Source organism: Anomalospiza imberbis, chromosome 18, assembly GCF_031753505.1.
Source record: "Anomalospiza imberbis isolate Cuckoo-Finch-1a 21T00152 chromosome 18, ASM3175350v1, whole genome shotgun sequence".
NCBI classification, from domain to species: domain Eukaryota; kingdom Metazoa; phylum Chordata; class Aves; order Passeriformes; family Viduidae; genus Anomalospiza; species Anomalospiza imberbis.
In genome coordinates this window covers 12,671,870-12,691,784 of record NC_089698.1, presented here as the reverse complement: position 1 = coordinate 12,691,784, position 19,915 = coordinate 12,671,870, and the positions used below count along the sequence as shown (strand labels likewise).

At 50.0% G+C, this 19,915-nt stretch overlaps 2 protein-coding genes across 5 annotated transcripts in view; one reads left to right on the top strand and one right to left on the bottom strand.

The window, feature by feature from the left end:
- ASCC2 (activating signal cointegrator 1 complex subunit 2) overlaps nt 1-16,594 on the top strand; it is a 34,281-nt gene extending 17,687 nt beyond the window's left edge. For all 4 annotated transcript variants that reach the window (XM_068209173.1, XM_068209170.1, XM_068209171.1 and 1 more), the window contains 14 exons: nt 739-806; nt 1,245-1,355; nt 2,266-2,378; nt 3,418-3,492; nt 4,021-4,128; nt 5,154-5,222; nt 5,836-5,910; nt 6,319-6,496; nt 7,068-7,282; nt 8,806-8,925; nt 12,382-12,603; nt 14,329-14,437; nt 14,939-15,015; nt 15,757-16,594. In XM_068209173.1, the coding sequence (XP_068065274.1) occupies nt 739-806; nt 1,245-1,355; nt 2,266-2,378; nt 3,418-3,492; nt 4,021-4,128; nt 5,154-5,222; nt 5,836-5,910; nt 6,319-6,496; nt 7,068-7,282; nt 8,806-8,925; nt 12,382-12,603; nt 14,329-14,437; nt 14,939-15,015; nt 15,757-15,925 (1,709 nt within the window). In that variant the 3' untranslated portion in view covers nt 15,926-16,594. The remainder of the gene's footprint in view (nt 1-738; nt 807-1,244; nt 1,356-2,265; nt 2,379-3,417; nt 3,493-4,020; nt 4,129-5,153; nt 5,223-5,835; nt 5,911-6,318; nt 6,497-7,067; nt 7,283-8,805; nt 8,926-12,381; nt 12,604-14,328; nt 14,438-14,938; nt 15,016-15,756) is intronic.
- Nucleotides 16,595-18,399: 1,805 nt separating this feature from the next.
- Nucleotides 18,400-19,894, bottom strand: UQCR10 (ubiquinol-cytochrome c reductase, complex III subunit X). Its single transcript, XM_068209184.1, has 2 exons — nt 19,713-19,894; nt 18,400-18,630 (listed from the first exon to the last, which is right to left on the bottom strand). The coding sequence occupies exons 1-2, from the start codon at nt 19,851-19,853 to the stop codon at nt 18,592-18,594; spliced, it is 180 nt and encodes a 59-aa protein (XP_068065285.1). The 5' UTR covers nt 19,854-19,894; the 3' UTR covers nt 18,400-18,591.
- Nucleotides 19,895-19,915: the final 21 nt, after the last annotated feature.

Here is a 19,915-nt window from a genome sequence, read left to right as displayed (position 1 = left end):
GTCATGCTGCATGCAGGGGACCAAAGATTTGCTCACCTGATTATTTCGTTATGTCATGAGAGTAACGGCATGAGCAGTTCTGGTGTGTAATTCATAACTTCATAAACTCGAGGTTCTTCTCAGAGTATAAATTTATCTGAAACTTGTCTCATAGCTCTGTCCTTGCTGGAGAACTCTTAATTGTCATAATCTGAACAGTAATTCCCAGGAAAATAGGAGCCTCAGTGCTTGCTTGGTGAGGATTTATGGTATGGCATTACTCAGTGGAGTATTTTGTAAAGATAATGGAGTCCTAGTAATATAATAGCAGGTGTTACTAAAGCCTCATTACCTTTAAGAAATATTCGGCAGCACATCTCCTGGTGTGTGCTGAACTGTTATCAGTAATTAAAAGTCAACTCCAGTTGTCAAATAAAGGAACTGGGGTTGTTCAGTGATAGTATTTGCATTATTCATTGATTCAGCCCCTGGAGCGTGAATCATCTGACATCTCATTTGCTCTGCTCTGATGAGCATATTCCCATTGCTGGATCTCCAGTGGCATTGGAGAGCTGACAGATCAGCTTTCTGGGAGCAGGGCCTGTGCATGAGCTCAGGAATCAGGGTAGGCAGTGTCCCACATGGTCAGTAGGTGTGTCTGGGGGTGTCAGCAGTAACACAAGTACCATTTTCTGCTGCAAATTTGCTCATTGGCATCAATGTCTGAACTGGTGGAAATGCCCTCCTTTCCCTTTTCAGGAAATATCTTCACTCAGCAGCCCAGTTACTTCAGTGACCTTGATGAAACTCTGCCCACTGTCCTCCAGGTACTGCTTTCCTGCTGGGATTTCATCTGGAAATGTGGCATAGCTTGGAGAGTGGAAAGGGAACATTGTAGGTGGGCAGAATGCATTTCATGAAATCATGGAATATCCTGAGTTGGAAGGGACCCACAAGAATCATCAAGCCCAACCCCTGGCCCCGCACAAACACCCCAACAATCCCACTCATTGTCCAAACACTCCTTGAACTCTGACCACCCTCTGGGGAAAGAACTTTCCCTAGTATCCAGCCTAAGGCTCCCCTGACTTTGCCGTTTCCCCCTTTCCCTAGTTTGTTAATGTGTGTCAGGGAGGTTTTGAACCTTTATCTAAAATTATTACGCGATGACTCTTCCCTCCCACCTTCCTTTAGCTTCTGGCCTTCTCTGCTGTGTCCCACTGCTGGCTCCTGACTGTTAACACTGCCCTGTTCTCCCGATTTAGGTGTTCAACAATATTTTGCACAAGTGTGGTTTGCAGTGTGAAGGGGCCTCTGCTGAGCCCCAGAAACTGGAAGCGAAAGTCAGTGTGACTGCAGGGAACATGCCCCTCCAGGTAGGACTGAACTCTCTGTACTCCTGCTGAACAGACCACAGAGGATCATTCTGTTCCCAAAAGCTCCTACAGCTCATGGTTCTGTGCCACTGTTGCACTCTTTGTCCTGGGACGTGATGATAAAACCTTTCCACCATGAGCTGATTCGTTTCAACCATATCCTTTGGAACAGGGATAGTTTTAAACCTGGCAACTTTTTTGCTTAACCAGCTTATAAACAATGTAACAGAGTATCTGACAGAAGTCTCCCCCTAACCCTGGAGGGTGATTAGAGCTGATTTTTTTTCCTTCAGCAATGTGTGTTTTAACAACAGTGTAATTTAACTGCAGTTAATTAAGAGGGGTTTATGTGCTGGAGGCCGTACAAAGACAGTAAATGTGGTCCTCTGCAAAACCTTAGTCTTTCAGTTTGCGTGTGGGACCAAACTATCAGTTCAAACTATGATTTATTGATAAGAAAAATGATAGTTTGAAACTGTCATTTAGTGTGTCATTCCATTTGTTTCAGCTGCCTCAGAAATGTAGCTTGCACTGGACCAGACTGCTGAAAACATCCCTTTGGTTCCCATGGTTCTGCTGTGCAGTGCTTCATGAAAAATGCTGCATGGGGAAGAATTCCATGTGTGGAGAGTGTATTGAGGGCAAAGCCACTGTCCAGAACAGGATCTGATGAGGGTTCTTATAATCTCACAGTATCTTTAATGAAAGCAGACAGTTGGGATTGCATTATGGATCTTTAAGCAAACATTAGGAGCTCTAGGAGAAATGTTGTCTCTGCCCCCAGACCCTGTAACAGGTTTATGGTTGATACAGACTCTGCAGTCAGGAGGATGCCTGGCCCCAGTGTTCTGCATCCCTGCTGGGAAAACTTGCCTGGCTCTTCCCTCAGTAACTGCTCTTTCCCTCTCAGGAGCTGAAGGACATTGTGCTGTATTTATGTGACACCTGCACAACTCTCTGGGCCTTTCTTGATGTCTTTCCCTTGGCTTGCCAGACCTTCCAAAAACACGAGTTTTGTTACAGGTATGTCTTGGAGTGCAGACAGAATTTGTCCTGGCCATGTAAAAATACTGAATGTGCTAATGTGTCCTGTCCCATTGTTAAATGAGGAGACAGATTTGATGCAGAGGCTGCTGGGTTCTCTCTGACAGGAATGCAGCATAATAAATACAAGGATATAGGGATGTGTGGATTTTTTGTTCTATGTCTGTTGTTATCTAGGAGTGATCCTAGAGCCAGGCATCCATGACAATTTCCAGTAAGCTGAACAGTACTCAGTGTGCTCTGGGAAGGATGGAGAGGGACCAGTTATGGACAAAAGGAACTTCTGCTGTAGGACCCAAAGCAAGGGAAGCAGAAAGTATTTCAGAGAAATACTTCTTCAAGGTCTGAAAACAAATGCCTTTGATGTTATGCCCAAGTTTTATGTTAGAGAATATCAATGAGCTTTGGCAAAAGCTGAGTGGCTGGGAGAGGGTGACAAGGCATGAGAGGGAACGGCCTCAAGCTGTGCCAGGGGAGGTCCAGGTTGGGTGTTAGGGAACATTTCTTCATGGAAAGAGCTGTCCAGCCCTGGCACAGCTGTCCAGGGCTGTGGTGGAGTCCCCATCCCTGGAGGGATTAACAGCCAGCTGAATGTGGCACTTGTGGACGTGGTCTGTGGTGGCCTTGGCAGTGCTGGGGAATGGTTGGACTCAATGCTCTCAGGGGGCTTTTCCAACATGAAGGTTTCTGTGCTTCTGTGAGTGCTGGGTCTTTGCAGGCTGCAGATCTGTGCTGGGGTTTTTCTGGGTTGAGCAGATGGTTCTGATCAGCACAGGATGCTTCCCAAGTGCTTTTCTTTCCTACCCCTTCAAAGACCTCTCTGTGATTTCCTTAGAGTGCTGCTCTTTTTCTGTGGTGTGTTTGCTTGTGTTCTGGGGCAAAAATACCAAAATCAGGTGATGCTCATGGGTACTGCTGGTGAGGAGGGTTTAATGAAATCAGCCATTTGTTCTGCCTTTTAGCAAATGAGTTTTGGAACCTCAGCTGACAGGTACAGGTTTGTTCCCCCTTTGTACAGATTAGCTTCGTTTTATGAACTGGCAATTCCTGAGCTTGAATCTGCAATCAAGAAGAGGCATTATGAAGATAACAGGTGAGAATTCCTGCAAAGGCTTCCTTTGGATCTTCAGTGAGATTTCCCAGGGCTTAGTTAAAAATTCAATTCATGCTGTTTTACCCTTCCCTGAGGAGCCTGGCATTTTTATGCTGCTCCAAAGAGCTCTGAAGAGGTGACTTCTGGAATAGCAAATTTTCCTGGGCAGTGGGGTGACGAATCATTTTTAGTGGTGTGTAAGAAGGAATTTGATGGGAGGTGCATTCAAATTGTAACAAAGTGTGAGAACATGAATGATATCTCTGTGTAGCTCAGTCTCACTGTAAGGCACAGGCTGTGCTGGTACGGCAGGGGTCTCATGTGGGGAGCTGCCAGGACAATTGGGATTGAAACCAGCTTTATTTGGAGCATGGATTTTCCTTAATGACCATGGAATGTGTCTAATATCTGGTCTTTGCAGCAAGGAGATGATCATCCTAATGAAATTCTTTTAGAGGATTAACTCTGATAAAGGTGTGTTACAGATTCTTGTGCTGACACCAGCATTGTCTTTTGCTCTCTCTGAAGTGTTTTTGCTGATTTGTGGAGGAGGATTTCGCACTCCAGAAAGAAGATGATAGAGGTTTTTCACATCCTAGTAAACCAAGTCTGTCTGCAGCCCATCCTAGAGAGCAGGTATTGGCACTTGGCTCTGTGCTACTCGCCAATTACTTGATTGCTGTGTGGGAGAAATTGTTTCTCATTTACAAATTTACTGGAGAAAATGAACAGAAACTTCTGTTTGTGTTGGGATTGTAGCCAAAGACTTGGCTAAGGTCAAATTCTGTTGTCCTGTGTATCAGGAATGTTCCAGATGGAGCTGTGTGGTCCAGAATCTCTGGTGAGCTGGGTCCAATGAGCTTTCTGACCCCGGTGTGCCTGATTTGTGACCTTCCAGGACCTGGAGGGCCCAACAGTACGGATGGAGAGAGACTGTTTACAGGGGCTTGGAGTGACAGGACGAGGGGGAATGGCTTCCCACTGCCAAAGGGCAGGGTTAGATGGCATATTGGGAAGGAATTGTTCCCTGTGAGGGTGCTGAGGCCCTGGCACAGGGTGCCCAGAGCAGCTGGACATCCCTGGAAGTGTCCAAAGCCAGGCTGGACGGGGCTTGGAGCAATCTGGGATAGTGGAAGGTGTCCCTGCCCATGGCAGGGGGTGGAACTGGATGGGCTTTAAGGTCCCTTCCCACCCAAAGGTGCCTTGGAACAAGGTTTGGAGCCTCAGCAGCACCCAGGGGTTTGGGCACTGAGGCTGCAATGGGAGTTTGCTTGGCAGGTGTTCTTGCATGGGTGAGCACAAACTTTCTGGAAGATTTACTGGTGTAATCCCAAGATGTCATAAAGGCACAATTACAAAAGCTCTGCGCACCATTTTCTGCTCACTGCAAGTCTGAGGCATCAAACTATTTATGAAGTCTGTCTGAAAACTTGTAATTCTAGGTGTGTTACAGCTTTAGAGCTAAGTGCTGAAATGTTTGCTGAAGCCTTAAAAACCACTTGCTTCCATTTGACACTTTGCTCCTGTGGAAGCCAAATGTGGCCTGAAATCTCTTTTCAAATGGGGCTTTCCCTTGGTGTGTAAATGTGAGTGGTTTGGCTGGTGGGGCCAAACGTTGGCAGACTTGCCTCTGAGTGTTCACTGTGCTGTGTTTCCTGCAGCTGTGAGAATATTCAGCCATTTATTGAGGAATTTCTGCAGATCTTCACCTCGGTGCTTCAGGAAAGGAGGTGAGTCTGGCTGGCAAGAGGGGGGCTCAGCTCCTTCCTCTGCCATTCTTTACAGCAGAATTGCCTGAGGCAGCATTACGAGGCATGTGGGAGTCAGAAATCCTTGTAAGTAGTTGGGAGAAGTGCAGTGAGAGGATTTCAGCCTGCAGCACAGACCCTGGCACTGAGAAATACTATTCTTCACTCCCTTTAATCCAGCCTCTCAAAAAAAGAGAAGAGCAATTTAGCCATTAGCTCCCTTGACAAGTTAGGCTGTTATTACAGACCTGTGCTTTCCAGCTGGGCTGACCAGACCAGAAAAATATTAAACATGAATGCTGGAGATGCAAAGGAAGTGGCAGAACTTGGAATTCCATCTTGTCCTCCTGCCCATGCTGGCATTCTGAGCACGTTCACATGGTAAAGCAGATTCTCCCTGTAATGCAGCACTGGGTTCCAGCCCTCACACCTGAGGAGTATTGCTGTGGTGTAGTGGGACCAAAATCAGGCATGGCTGGAATCCAGCATTGGGTGAGAGGTTCTCTGTTCCTACCTGAGCACTGAGGCAGTCAGAGAGGCACAGTAGTGGTAATTAATTGAGCTCCACTGATTAAACTTGCTCCTGTGTTTTCAGATTTCTCCGTGACTATGATGAGCTGTTCCCCGTTGAGGATGATGTGAGTCTGCTCCAGCAGGCATCCTCTGCACTGTATCCTTGGGCTTTGCACACCTGGCTGCTCTTGGATTCCTTCACACCAGTGGCATTTCTGCCTCTGGTTAAGCTGCATGACTGGCAAGGAGTACTGGAAAGTTTTCCCTTAACAGAAATAAAGAACAGGGGGGTGTTGTTGCCCAGAGAAGCTGAGGCTGCCCCATCCCTGGAAGTGTCCAAGGCTTGGACAGGGCTTGGAGCAACCTGGTCTAATGGAAGCTGTCCTTGCCCGTGGCTGGGGGTGGGACAAGATGAGCTTTAAGGTCCCTTCCCACCCAAACCATTCCATGGTTTTGTGAGTGTTGATGCAGGCACAAATTTGGACATCGTTGACAATCCCGTAGTTACTTCAGGGTGATCCCTGAACATGTGCATCCAGGAATGTCCTTAATGCTGTGCTCTTAGAGACGAGACCAGGACAGCCTATATCCTCCAAGCAGTGGAAAGTGCCTGGGAAGGGGTAGACAGGAAAAAAGGACAAGCTGTTAAAGATCCAGCAGCATCCAGTGGAGCTTCAGCGATAGCGGAGAGCACCCCTGAGGACAGAGAGGATCCAGGGGCTGCATGTGCCCTGGAGGATGAGGTGAGTACAGCTCTGTGGTGGGACTGGGCTCTGCTCTCTTCCTGGGGGCTCTGCTCTTCCTGGCCTTCCTCTATCCATGAGGACAGGCTTGATTTGCCCAGCTTTGGGGACAACATGAGATTTGGTATAATTTCTGACCTTTGCTGGATCTCCATGCAGCCTTGGGAAATGAGACATGAAGCTACACCTGAATCCTGAGTTATCTCTGAGCAAATTGCTTCCAGCTCTCATGGCTTGGGTTTTCCCTTGCTGGAGATTATTCAAATACTCTGTTTCATCCCTGCAGTTCATGTGCATATTTTTGAAATGCAGAGCTTGCCTGTTATTTGAGGAAGGATTCTCCAGGGTGTCCTTGCTGACTCAGGGACTGGCAAAAGTAGCTGTGTGCCCAAATCCGTGTCGGAAACCTTGTGTAGTTTAAACAGCTGATTTCTCTTTTGCCTTCAGTCTTGGACTTGTGTGTGTAAACCCTGGGAGCCCAGAGTGCTGCTTTCCCTGTATTTCTGTGCACACTGCCTGCCCTCCGCTCTGTCCCTCCCCAGTGCCCACCAGGTGTGTTTGGTGTCCATAGTGTGCCGGCGCTGCAGCTGCGCCCGTCACCTGCGTGTCTGGCGTGGAGCTGGACTCCCTGATCTCCCAAGTGAAGGATCTGCTGCCAGATCTTGGAGAGGGATTCATCCTGGCCTGCCTGGAGGAATATGGATACGACACGGAGCAGGTGATCAACAACATCCTGGAAGAGAAGTTGGTGCCATACCTGGATAAGCTGGACCGAAGGATGCAAAGGTGTGGGACAACCTCTGGTTGTTTCTGTCTCACTTAATTGTTCTCACTGAAGGCTCAACACTTGTAGAGCTCTAAGAATTTGCATATTTGGGGTAGAGAACTGCAGTGAAGGCTTCTCATTGTCACCTGTCACCAGTTTTCTGCCATCCTTGTGTCCCTGCAGAGGAGTGGGACCTTTGCTGCTCAGTGTTAGAGTAGAGCAGGTGCTGGGTTGTGTTTTGTGACAGGGGACAAAACCACTTGTACATGAAAGAATAGAATAGAATAGAATAGAATAGAATAGAATAGAATAGAATAGAATAGAATGCTGGACAATAGAATATGATGCCTTCAAAAGTTATTTTGCTGCAGTGTTTGTTGTCACAGCTGTGAAAATCACAGCTGTCCTGCAGGAAAGGGCATCTTCAGAGGAGCCAATTCAGCTGGAATTCAACCCACAGGGTCAAATATAGTTATTTAACAGGCTGCTATTTTGTGACTGAAGATATGACAATTCAGATCCATTTTTATGTTCCCTCTGACAAACTTGCCTGGCTTGTCCTACTTTCCTGGATTGGACAAGGGATGGAGGGTTTATAGCTGGTGGCAGGATTGAGTTGTTGGAGTTTGTCTGCAGCTGTGAGTGTGTGTTTGTGCTGCACCAGCAGTTCCTGACAGCATCAGGATGTGAATGTGCTGTTTGTTCACATTTCATGGAGTTATGGGCAGACTGTCTCACTGTTGCATTAAAGGAAATCATCTTTATCGGAAAAATGAGGTTAAAAAAATCTTATTTTTGCAACAATCTTTGTGTTCCCACAACCAGATCTGCTGACTTTGGCACAACTGGTGCAGGACGGGCTTTAGGAAGGATTGGTTTTTCTGCAAAGCCAGCAGTTCCACAAGATAGAGCAGCTTTTTTTTTTCTTCCTGCCTTTTGCATCTTGAAGCAAAGCTGCTGGTTCGATAGGAAATGTCGAATTCTGACCCCTGCTGATTTATAGGGGAGCACAGCAGCATTTGCAGCTGCCCAGCTGAACTGTCTGCACCACCAAAATGAATGTCAAAAGTACAGTCTTTTGACTTACAAGTTGAACAAACATAAACCTGGAACCCTGAGAAAGATTTAACAAGGGAGATAAATGTCTTGAAATCAACAGCAATAAATTATTGGAATTTTTTCCAGCCTGTAGTTCATCACACTTAGTGTTTGTCTTCACTGAGTCACTGTGTTGAGACCAGGCAGTCTGTTGAATATTCTGTTGTCCTGCACGGTTTGATAGACTCTGAAATGAACAGAAGAATTTTCTCTTGGTTTTCTGTGAGTTGCTTTAGTTTCCCCTCAAATCCAGGCTTTGGGAAGTGCCGTGCTTGTGCCAGAGCGTGGCTGCGAAGGGAAGGGGTTGTGACCTGTGACTCACCTTTTGGTGTGCTCGGGATCATTTTGGGACTGACAAAGGATGAACCAAGGGCTTAGGGAAGGGAGAGGATTTCTCTTCCTCACTTCCCTTTAGTTTTTATTCCCTCTCCTTGTTTTTTACCAGACAGCTGAAGCCAGACCCTACCCCTCTGGTCAGCTCTCGCTGTAACGTTTTCCAGAATGATGAGTTTGATGTTTTCAGCAGAGATGCAGTGGATGTGTCTCGGATCCAGAAAGGCAAGAGGTGAGTGTTGGCACCCAGTCATTAACTCTGCCTGTCAGGAGGAGCAAACACCTGGGAACCTGCACATTTATCTCTCCTAAAAACCTCTTGCAGGATTGTTTTGGCATGGGGGAATGCTTATCAAAAATGTTTCCCACCTGTTTGTCTGGGAAAGTAAAGTGAAATATTATGAGGGGGTTGGTTTCACTAAGTGTTTTTCCTAATTGGCTTTCCTGTGTCTGCTGCTGGAGATTGCTCTGCCAAGCTCATTTGTAATGTCAGGCTCTTCCTCCTTGGGCTTAATGTTAAACTTGCACTGAACAAGAAACCTTGAAAAGCACCATCCCCGAGCCTGGGATTGTGACTCAGACCTGAGAATAACTAATGATTTGATCTAGAGCCAAGGGAAGATTCAATATCCATCTACTTCAACATCTGATAACATTCAGTGCCTTAGACTACTTGTGTTGTTCCTAGTGCTGCAAAGCTTCCTGCAGAAGGGCGTTTGGACTCGTGGAGTAGTTTGAGTTGGGAGGGACCTTTAAAGGTCATTTAGTCAATCTGCCTGCAATGAGCAGGGATCCCCCTGCCATCAGCAGAGATTTCTACAAAACCCCACCAGTTTTCACTTTGCTTTCTGCCTAGCTGGGTGTGTGGTGCTGATTCCCTTGTTCCAGATTATTTTAAAACGTATCACAGAATCATGGAATGGTTTGGGTTGGAAGGAACCTTAAAGCTCATCTCGTTCCACCCTCTGCCATGGGTAGGGACACCTTCCACTAGACTTTAAACACCTCCTCTAACCAGCCAAGTGTGATCTTAATGTTGGGATGTATTTACACAGCAGATAACAAGTCTGGCTGGAGTTGGAGCCACGTGACCTGAGAGCTCCCGGTTAAGGTTTTGGTTGCAAAGTGGCATGAAACTCTAGGAGAAAACCACTTTTGTTCCCAAGTCCAGTGGCTCACTCCCAAGAGCAGTGAGGCAGGTGCATTGTACAGGTGTGCTGGGTTATCCCTGATTCCCAGATCCTTGCTGGTTATCCCTGTTTCCCAAAGCCTGGCACAGATGTTCTGGGTTATCCCTATTTCCCAAAGCCTTGCAGCAGCAGCTGGTCAAGGCCAGGGAGCACCGAGTTCAGCACAGAGCATCCAGTGGCTGGAATATCCTGCTCGGAGCTCCCTCTGCAGATCACTTGGAGGCCTTAGGAAGCTGTAAATCATCCCTGAGCTGGGCTCTGGGATCTGCTCCCATGGCACTGCCCTCCAGGGGTACCAGCACTCTTGGAGAAGTTCTCCTCTCTCCTGCTGTAGTTATGTGACCTCTTGGGATTATCCTCCTGCTGCTGCTCTTCCTGCTGTCATTTGCCTCCCTTCATTTCAGAACATTTGGGAAAAGTCTGCAGAACTCCAGAACAAACCAAATTGTGGGTTGAGTATTTTAAAACCCGGAGATCAGCAATGCCCAAAGATGACCATATCCAACCGAATCCAAGGAAAAGCTGCAGTACCTGGTCTCCAGGGTTTAATATTCAGCAGCACTGATGGTTTACCCCAGTTTTGGGGTAACAGGGCTCTCCAAGCTTAGTCTGAGGTCTGCTTTGGATTTGAATTATATCAAATATTTTTTTTTCTCTTTCTAAACACCTTTTGCTCACCAAGTTCTCTTGTGTTCGGGGTGCTGTTGCTAAGCCTGGTGTCACCATAGTGCCTAAAGAGCCAGACCAGGCTGTTCTGGCCACTCAGCATCAGCAGTTTGGAGCAGGTGCTGTCCTTGAGAAAGATAAATCCTGCCAAGGTGACGAGGGAATCAAACACAAGGAAATGAATGTGCCTACATAGACTGTGCTGATCCTGAAAAGTGATGGCACTTGTCTGTGCCTGTCCAGCCCTGGTAGTCAGCTGAATCTGTCTCCTGGAGCCAGAGCATGTCCTGAGCTCCATGGGACTGGAGGAGCTATTCCACTGTTTTTCCTGGGATTGGTGCCCAGAGCATTTCATGCAGCTCCTCTGCAGTCATCAGACCAGCCCGACAGGAAGCAATTACCAGGTGCTGGGTTCAGGCTCAGCTGAATTCCCACAGGAGGTGTTATCCCAGGGATCCCGGGTGGGTGAGCTCACCACGTGCTTGGGAGGGCATTGTGCCACCGAATGCAGGCAGTGAGTCATGGCAGAGAGGGAACCACCTCCAGCTGTAAACTTCCTTTGTTTTGAGATTCTGAATGAAAATCCAGGCTGCTGGATCACATCCCCTCAGTCTGGCCCTTCCTGAGTCACTGCCACTGCCTTGGACAGGACCTTTCTCTGATATAATCCACTGATGCTGGGTCCTGCTGGACTCTGGGGGCTGCAAGTTGTCCTGGGAATGCTGGACAGTGGAAACCCCTGTTGCTTTGCTGTAAATATGTACCTGGCTAGTCTGAAAAATGGGACTTCAGAGCTTATGCTTGTGCAGCTTGAGACAAACAGCAGCTGCTTTTTGATCCCTCTGTTTCTTGGTCTTCCCTTCTTTAAAATGACTATAATTTACTTGCCTTCTAAATTTAAAAAACAAACCCTTGCAGTGCTCCGAGAGGTTGAATCATACTCACTCTCTACTGTTTTGTTCTTTGCCTTGGGAGTTGTGTTTGTTCTCATTCTCACCTGGTTATTTTTTGGATCTCCCTGTCTACGTGTCCTTTTTCCCTCACATTTGTGCTCCATGCACCTTGGCCAAGTTTCATCTGGAATAGAACTGCATTTGGCCTCCTGTAAAAGCTTCCTCTCTGTCTGAAGTGATAGTGGTGGTCTCCAATTCCTGCTCTTTTTTAGTGGCCAAACAGCCCTGGTACAGAAGACCCACCCTGGATCACTCCATCCAGCCCTGGGGCCCAGCACAGGAAGGGCCTGGAGCTGCTGGAGTGAGACCAGAGGAGGCACCAGGATGATCAGAAGGATGGAGCAGCTCTGCTGTGTAGAAAGGCTGGGAGAATTGGGGTTGCTGAAGAGAAAGCTCTGAGATGACCTAATTGTGGCCTTCCAGGACCTGAAGGGGCTGACAAGAAAGATGGAAGAGAGACTGTTTACAAAGGCTTGGAGTGACAGGAAAAGGGGGAATGGCTTTCCACTGCCAGAGGGCAGGGATAGAGGGAATATTGGGAAGGAATTGTTCCCTGGGAGGGTGGGCAGGCCCTGGCACAGGGTGCCCAGAGCAGCTGCCCCTGGATCCCTGGCAGTGTTCCAGGCCAGGTTGGACAGGGCTGGGAGCATCCTGAGCTAGTGGAAGGTGTGAGGGTGGAATAAGATGAGCTTTAAGATCCTTTCCTGCCCAAACCATCCCATGATTCTATAATCCAGCAGGCCAGTACAGGTGGGGTAAGGAGAACCTGTGGCATTGGGGATGAGACTTGCACCGCTTCACATTCCACTGACTAACAGGGGGAAAAGCAGCGTCAGGGGCAGCTTTTGACCCCTGGCTTTTCCTCCCGTTCCCGGGCAGGAGGGAGAAGGACACGACCCGGAGCTTGGTGAATGACAAGCGGCTGGTGGCGGAGCAGAGGCAGCGCTACAGCCAGTACAGCGTGGTGCTGGAGGAGCTGCCCCTGGAGCCGGGAGCAGCCCAGCCCTACGAGGACTACGAGGACGAGTACGACGACACCTACGATGGGAACCAAGTGGGCGCTAACGACGCGGACTCGGACGACGAGCTCATCTCCAGGAGGTGAATGCTGGGGGCGGGGAGGGAGGGAGCCACGGGAGAATTCTCTGGCTCCCACAAACCTGGGAAACGCTGCTTTGGGCTCTGTTCTTCCACGAGGGCTTCAAACCACCCTTTCTCTGTTTTCACTGTGATGTGCTAGGAGGAAGCTTTGGGTCTCCCTTCTCCTGTGGATAGGGAGTGTTCCCATGGCAGGCTATTCCTTGGACAGAAGGTGATTGCACTCTTGAGGCAAAGAACCTCAATGAAAAGTGGCTCTACATAAATACAAACTCAATTCCTAGCCAGACCATTCCTAAACTTCAGGAATGTGTTGCAAATGAACACAGAGTGTGCCCAGGATGTTCTCCAGCTTCCACTCAGCCATTGCCTCAACTAGGCAGCAAATCCAAGAGGGGAATTTGCCATGTGTGGAAACTTGTACTCAGCAGTGCTTCTCCTTAGAGAAACTACCTTGCAGCAGGGAAAAACAGCTTGGAAAATCAGTGGAGCTGGGCAACCTAAAATGGCTGGTTAGCAAAGGAAAACTTCAAAATTTGGGAAATTTTACAATCAGACTTTTCCCTGCCAATCCCCTCTTAAGTGCTGACAGCTGGAATTGAGTCTCTGATGTGCTACACAGCACTCTGCACCACGACTGACAACTGCACACAATTAGCTTTTGGGAATCAAAGGGTAAGTGGGGATGGAGGCTGGAGAATATTTATTTTAGAAAACACGTGGTTTAAAAGCTGCTTTAACATTTCTGAAAGTGGCCTTTTGGATTCTGATGCATTACGAAGATGTCACCGTTCCTAACTTCAAACCAAATGGAAGCTTTGAGGCTCTTTTGTCCCTTTTCCCTCCTTCTAAAGTGTTGAGAAGCTTCAATTTAAATCCTTTTTGTGTTTTGCCTGTAAGAATGTGGCACCCAGGTGTTTTTCCCTCTTTCACTGCCCCTAGAAACAATTAGTGGATGTCACTGCTGAAAACTGGATCTGTTGGTTTGACATAACAAAGGCTTTTCTGGTTTTACATTTATTTCTTTGGCAGCAGAATGGTGGGTGTGAATTCCAATGGAATTTAAACACAGACACATATTTATGCTAAAGAAGAGTTATAGGCATGTGTAAATTCTTCCTCCACCCCCAGGCCCTTTGCTCTGCATGTTCAGAGTGATTCATAAAGCCTGATTAATTTCTCCAGGGTTTTCCCCCTGTAGGAAACTGGGGCACAGCAATGGAACTGGGGCTCCCTGGACAGCCCTGACCAGTCAGAGGGTTTGGAGCACAGCACTGGCTGAGCATTAATGGTTCTGTCCAAATTTGTCTTGTACAACAGATGCTTCCTCTCTGCTGAGCTAAAGCCTAGCAAAGGATACTCCTTAATATTGCCTGATGGCTGTGTCTGCATGCCCATCTCCCAAAGGAAGCAGTTGTTTCTGTGGAGAAATTCCTTGTGAAGTTTCAGGGTTGGGTTTTTTTAACTATTATTATTATTTTCAGTGACAGTTTCATAGTGAACATTCCCCAGTGGAGACTGTGTGTTTGTCAATTGCCCATAGGAATGTGGCATTAACTCCCAGTCTCCTGTTTGGGTTTTGTTTTTGTTCAGGAAAATTAAGTCTGTGAAATCTGTAAAGTCTCATCTTTTTAAAGACATGATGCAAACCAAAAAGGATGTGCTGTTCAGAGAAATGCTTGTGGCTGTGCTCTTTTCTTTTCTAACTGTTTGTGTGTTAATTCCCAGGCCATTCACAATTCCTCAGGTCTTGAGACCTAAAGGACAGGAGGAAGGACAGGAGACAGAGGAAGAGGATGAAGAGGAGGAGGAGGAAGCTGAAAAGGAAAGAACGAAGGTGACATTTAGCTGGAGTTGCATTAAAATTTACCGTATTTCTTCCCTGCTTCACCTGCAGGTGATGTGGAGCAGATTTCCTGTTTCAGAAAGGGAATCTTTGAGCAGCAGCAGGGACTGAGCTGCTGTTCAGTGGCTGCTGGGCTGTGATGTGTCCCCAAGGACAGCTCTCCACTGTTTCCTGGCCTAACTGTGCTGGAGCAGTGACATTTCCTCCGTGGGGAGCTTTAATCTGCTTTATCCTAGAGACAGACAGAGCCAGCAGAGCACTGTGAGGGTCACTGGCACTCTGTTTCCATGGATGTGCTGGGAGCAGCCATGGTATGGGAAAGTTTTCAGGCAGGTTTTGTGCCAGGTGTTGTGTTTAGAGTCCCTGACACCAACCCCACTGGTCCAGAGGTACTGAACCAGGAATTGAGTCTGTTCCAAACAGAATCCTCTCCTCTCCAGGCTTCTGCGTGGTGCTGATGGGTTTCTGACCTGTTCCCTTGCCTCCTTGTAGGACCACTTTGTGCAGGACCCTGCTGTCCTGCGGGAGAGGGCTGAAGCCAGGCGCCAGGCGTTCCTTGCCAGGAAGGGGTAAGCAAGGATCTCCCTCGGGCTCTGCAGCTGTTTGGCTGCTGACTGGAATTGTTGGGGGTGTTCCTGCTCCTTGACGTTCCTGTGTGTCCTACCACAGTGGGGTGAACTTCCTTACCCACCCTTTATTTCACTGCTGGTTATTTCAGCCCATTGAATAGGGATAGGCATGGCATGGAATCATGGAGTGGTTTGGGTGGGAAGGGACCTTAAGACCATCTTGTTCCACCCCCTGCCGTGGGCAGGGACACCTTCCACTGTCCCAGGCTGCTCCAAGCCCTGTCCCAGCCTGGCCTTGGGCACTGCCAGGGATCCAGGGGCAGCCACAGCTGCTCTGGGCACCCTGTGCCAGGGCCTGCCCGCCCTCTCAGGGAACAATTCCTTCTAGTACCCAATCTAAATCTCCCCCTTTTCAGCATAAAGCCATTCCCCCTTGTCCTGTCACTCCAAGCAGCAAAATCGTGTGGAAGACAGGCTCTTGGAGAGCACAACTCCTGGAGCTCAAACAGCTCCCACAGGGATTGTGGGACAGTTTCATAGCTGTTTTCAGCTGATGGGCTCAGTGTGTGGAAAGACACAGTGGTGGTGTGGCTGATGCTGCTCCTGGGCTGCCGTGGGAGCCCTGGGATGAGCCGAGGCCCGAGGCTGAACCCCTCACACCCCGGTGTTTGTGGGGATGTGGGATTTCACCCCCAGGAGTGCAGTGTGCCTGTTGTGATGTCCTTTCTCTGTGTCCTCCAGGCACAAGCACGACAGCTCTGCCGTTGTTGGGAACGCCAAGGGCCACGGGCAGAACCGGGAGACGCTGCAGGAGCGGAGGAAGAAAGAAGCAAACAAGAGCACCAGAGCCAACCACAACCGCCGGGCCATGGCCGACAGGAAGCGCAGCAAGGGCATGATCCCTTCCTGAGCAGCTCCGGGGCGGGGCTGTGCCATCCCCTGGCCCTGCCCAGGCGGACGCTCCCTTTCCTCGGCGTTCCCTTTGCTCAGGGGATGGATGTCGTGTGCAATAGCTGGCAACTGGGCTCACGCGGAGCTGCGTTCCCTGAGCTGCCCTGTGTGTGCCAGTGGCTGCACCCAATACATGGACAGGCTGCAGCAGCCATTCCTGCCCTTTTGTACTGTTTATAATTCCCAGAGATTTATTTTCATACTGGCTCCTGCCTACCCTGGAGTGGGCAGCTCGGAGAGCATGGCTTCCATGGAAATGCCTTATCCTGAACTTGAGTTGTAGATTGTCCCAGGTTAGAAGGGACCCACAGGGATCACGAGTCCCACTCCTGTCCCTGCACAGACACCCCACCAACCCCACCCTGGGCATCCCTGGCAGTGCTGTCCAAAGGCTCCTGGAGCTCTGGCAGCCTCGGGGCCATACCCAGCACCCTCTGGGGAAGAACCTTTCCCTGATATCCTCCTAAACCTCCTGACACAGCTCTGTGCTGGCAGAGAAAGGCTCAGGCTGTTCCCACTGCCAGCAGACCCACAGGGGTTCAGGTGAGTAAGACCTTATGGATTTCTGTCCCTCAAGTGAGGCCTGTGAAAACAGATGGTCCAAATAAAAGATGTAGATGTCTTAGTTGGTTTTTTTTTAGGCCCTTACAGTATTGACGAACTTCTTGGTATCCAATTAGGCTCTGCTTGGTTAATTTACTGGTTAATGTGCCCTGTGTGCCATCTCCCCACCAAGCTGTATTTTCTTACACTGCATTTTCTTACCTGTGCCTGTCACCCCCACAGTGGGAAAACCAGCAGTGGGTTGTACTCCAGGGCAATCCCAGTGCTGCAGGAGCAGTGGGGTGGTAAAGTGGTAGTAGGGTGGTAGTAAGGTCCACACCTTGGTGCCTGGTGTTGTGCGGAGAGCAAGAATGTGACTGGAGCTGCTGTAGGGCTGTTTGCAGAGAAGCAGAAATGCAGCAGAACAGCCACTGCCATGAAAGGAGGGGAAGCCCTGAGTGCTCCAAGGAGATTTTTCTTTGCCTATCAGTGCTGCCCAAACCCCCCAGTGACAGGCATAGAAAAAGGAATAGATTTAGCAGCATCCCCAAATGCTGTATCCAGGAAAATCCCCTGCTGGGATAACGCTGCTCTCCTGCAGCTCCTGCTCTCTGCACCGATGGCTTCAGCTCCTCCCTGCTGCCCACTGCAGCGCTGTCCCCTCATCCTGTATTCAGCATTGGTTCTTGCTGCTCTGAGCCTACAACTCTCTCTGAGCTGCTCAGCCTGACGTGGAGCAGCAGCAGAGCTCAGGGAGCTGGCACTCACTCGATGGGATTGTCCCAGGAGAGCTTAAACCTTTTTCTTCACCATCTCCATAAAGCACAGCTGGGACTGGGACAGCTGTAGTTGGGTTTGGCTCCAAAACCAAGCACAAGTGTTTAAGTGCTCATTGTGTTCTCAGAGTAAATGTTTTACCCCCCTGGCACTCGTTTGCAAACCCAACAAAGCTGCTGTGAGCACTGGCTCTGATGGGCTCTGCCTCAGCCTATGCTGAAATTCCTCCTGATTAGCGAAAATGGACTGAGGAGGGAGAGATGGGGCTGCTGGAGTGGGAAAGTGGGAAGAGGAGGAGTCACTCAGCCAGATCTCCCTACAGCCACCTGAGAGCTGAGGAATTAACTGAGTCATTACCCCAGGAAGTGCCCAAATATCCCTTCCCACGTAGAAAGAAGTGTTTGACAGGGCCCCGCAGGGCTGGGCTCTTCAGGGAGAAGGGAATGACTCTGCTCAGGGCAAGAGAAGGTTCAAGGAGGAGGAACTGGATGATCTTTAAAGTCCTTTCCCATCCAAACCATTCCATGACTCCTCTGAGCCAGTCCCTGGGGGGAAGGGAACTGAGAGATCCCTCTCCCTTCCCAGCACCTTCCCTTGGGTCAGTTGGCTGGGGGCAGGTGTGACACACAAACCTGACATCACTTCTGCTCCTCCAGCCAGGGGAGGAGCCAGGTGCTACAGGAATGATCAGGAAAGGGATCCACATCACCTCTGCAAGTTCCAGCTGATCCCCCTTCTCAGCCCAGCAGTGCGGAGCACACTCCTCTGTTAGGGCAGGGCTGCAGCAGCACCTGCAGCTCTGAAACACCCCGGGCCAGGAACTTCCATCACAGCTGAGCTACAAAAGGTGCTGTCAATGTTTCTAAGCCCCTTTTCTGTGCACAGACCACAAGCAGCAAACAGCTTCTCACCCTTCCCACGCAGAAGCCAAGGGTTGTCAGGAACTACAACTGTCTGCCTAAGTGCTTTCAAACCTATTTTAAGATGTTGTGACTCCTGACAGTGCCTTGGAACTCAGGAACGGGGCTGTTCTTAAAGATTCTCCGCCTCCCAGAGAAGGAGGAGGCACAGAGAGGGCAAAGGATGAGTGAGGTGAACACACAGACACAAGACAGGACCAGGAGTTTTATTTGAACACAGTAAGTGGAGTACAGCAGCAGAACTCCTTGAGTCCCTCTGGCTTCACATCATATCAGTCGGTGGCTCGGAGTTGTTCCATCAGCAATCCATTCCCAGTTTCAGGAGGCTGAATCCATCCCTGCAGTGCCTCTTGCCACCCTAGGCTGGCTCCTGCTGCTGAGCTGCTCAGTTCTCATACTTGTGCTTGATGTGTTTCCACAGTTTCTGCATGCAAAACAAGCAGGAATAAAAAATCAAGATGTTTTAAGCAGCTTCTCAGTGGGGTTCAGATAACAGAATGCAAAATGCAAATTATCCTGCCTGGGGAGGTGGTGATGGACTCCTGTACTGATTTGGGAGACACAGGGATGCACATGGGGGCTCCTGGCTTCTAATCTGGACAGGGAGGAAGCTGCAAAGATTCCCCCTCCCCTGTTCTGCTCTGGATTAGTGGCCCAGAGCCACTGTCTTGAATTCCCACCCAGACTGGAGATGGCAGTTCTGCTCCTGCACATAAGGGATGCACAGAACAATCATGGAATCATGGAATAGTTTGGGTTGGAATGGATCTTAAAGCTCATCCAGTGTCACCCCTGCCATGGGCAGGGACACCTCCCACTGTCCCAGGCTGTTCCCAGCCCCATCCAGCCTGGCCTTGGGCACTGCCAGGGATCCAGGGGCAGCCACAGCTGCTCTGGGCACCCTGTGCCAGGGCCTGCCCGCCCTCCCAGGGAACAATTCCTGCCCAATATCCCATCCATCCCTGCCCTCTGGCAGTGGGCAGCCATTCCCTGTGTCCTGTCCCTCCATCCCTTGTCCAAAGTCTTTTCTCATCTCCTGGAGCCTCTGTGGGCCCTGCGTGGGCTCATACCCCCAAGCCTGCCTCGGTATCCTGCAGTCGTTATCCCGTCACTGCTGCACTTAGGATGCTATGGAGACTCGGCCCCTTTTACCCACGGTTCACGCTGGGGACACCCAATGCCGGCAGCCCTTACCCGCTTCCTCCGGCACGGGCAGATCGCCCAAACCGCGGGACTACAGAGCACAAAAGAAGCTCCTTTCCCTCCTCCCGCTCCCTCCTGCCTTTCTCGCCCCTTCCACACGGCCAGAGAAGCCGAAGAACACCCCGAAGCCCGACCACCGAGCGCCACGCCAGCCGCAGAGCCCCCTCGGGCGCGGCCGAGCCGCGCTGACCTCAGCGAGCCCCGGGCCCGGGGCCGCCGGGGCGCGGCCCAGCGGGGCCGGCCTGACCTTCAGCGCTGGGCCCGCGCCCGGGCGGCCCCGGCGGGGCCTTACACAGCCCTCACCCCTTCGTTGAGATGCTCGAAGAGCGCGTCCGCGCCCTGGTCGAAGGCGCGCTCGAAGAGCACGGCGCCCAGCACGATGGACAGCGCGAAGGTGGAGCTGCGGCGGAACAGCGAGCCGTACACCTGCCGCAGCAGCGCCATCTTGTCCGCGCGCCGCAGGGGCTGCTGGGCGGGGCGCCGGGCCCCCGTCACTGCGCGTGCGC

Bases quoted from the DNA above. Each gene is read 5' to 3' on its own strand.
- UQCR10 (XM_068209184.1), bottom strand. From the start codon at position 19,853: ATGGCGCTGCTGCGGCAGGTGTACGGCTCGCTGTTCCGCCGCAGCTCC. The intron at 18,631-19,712 runs GTGAGGGCTGTG...TTTTGCATGCAG, and splicing joins TCGAGCATCTCAACGAAGGG to AAACTGTGGAAACACATCAA.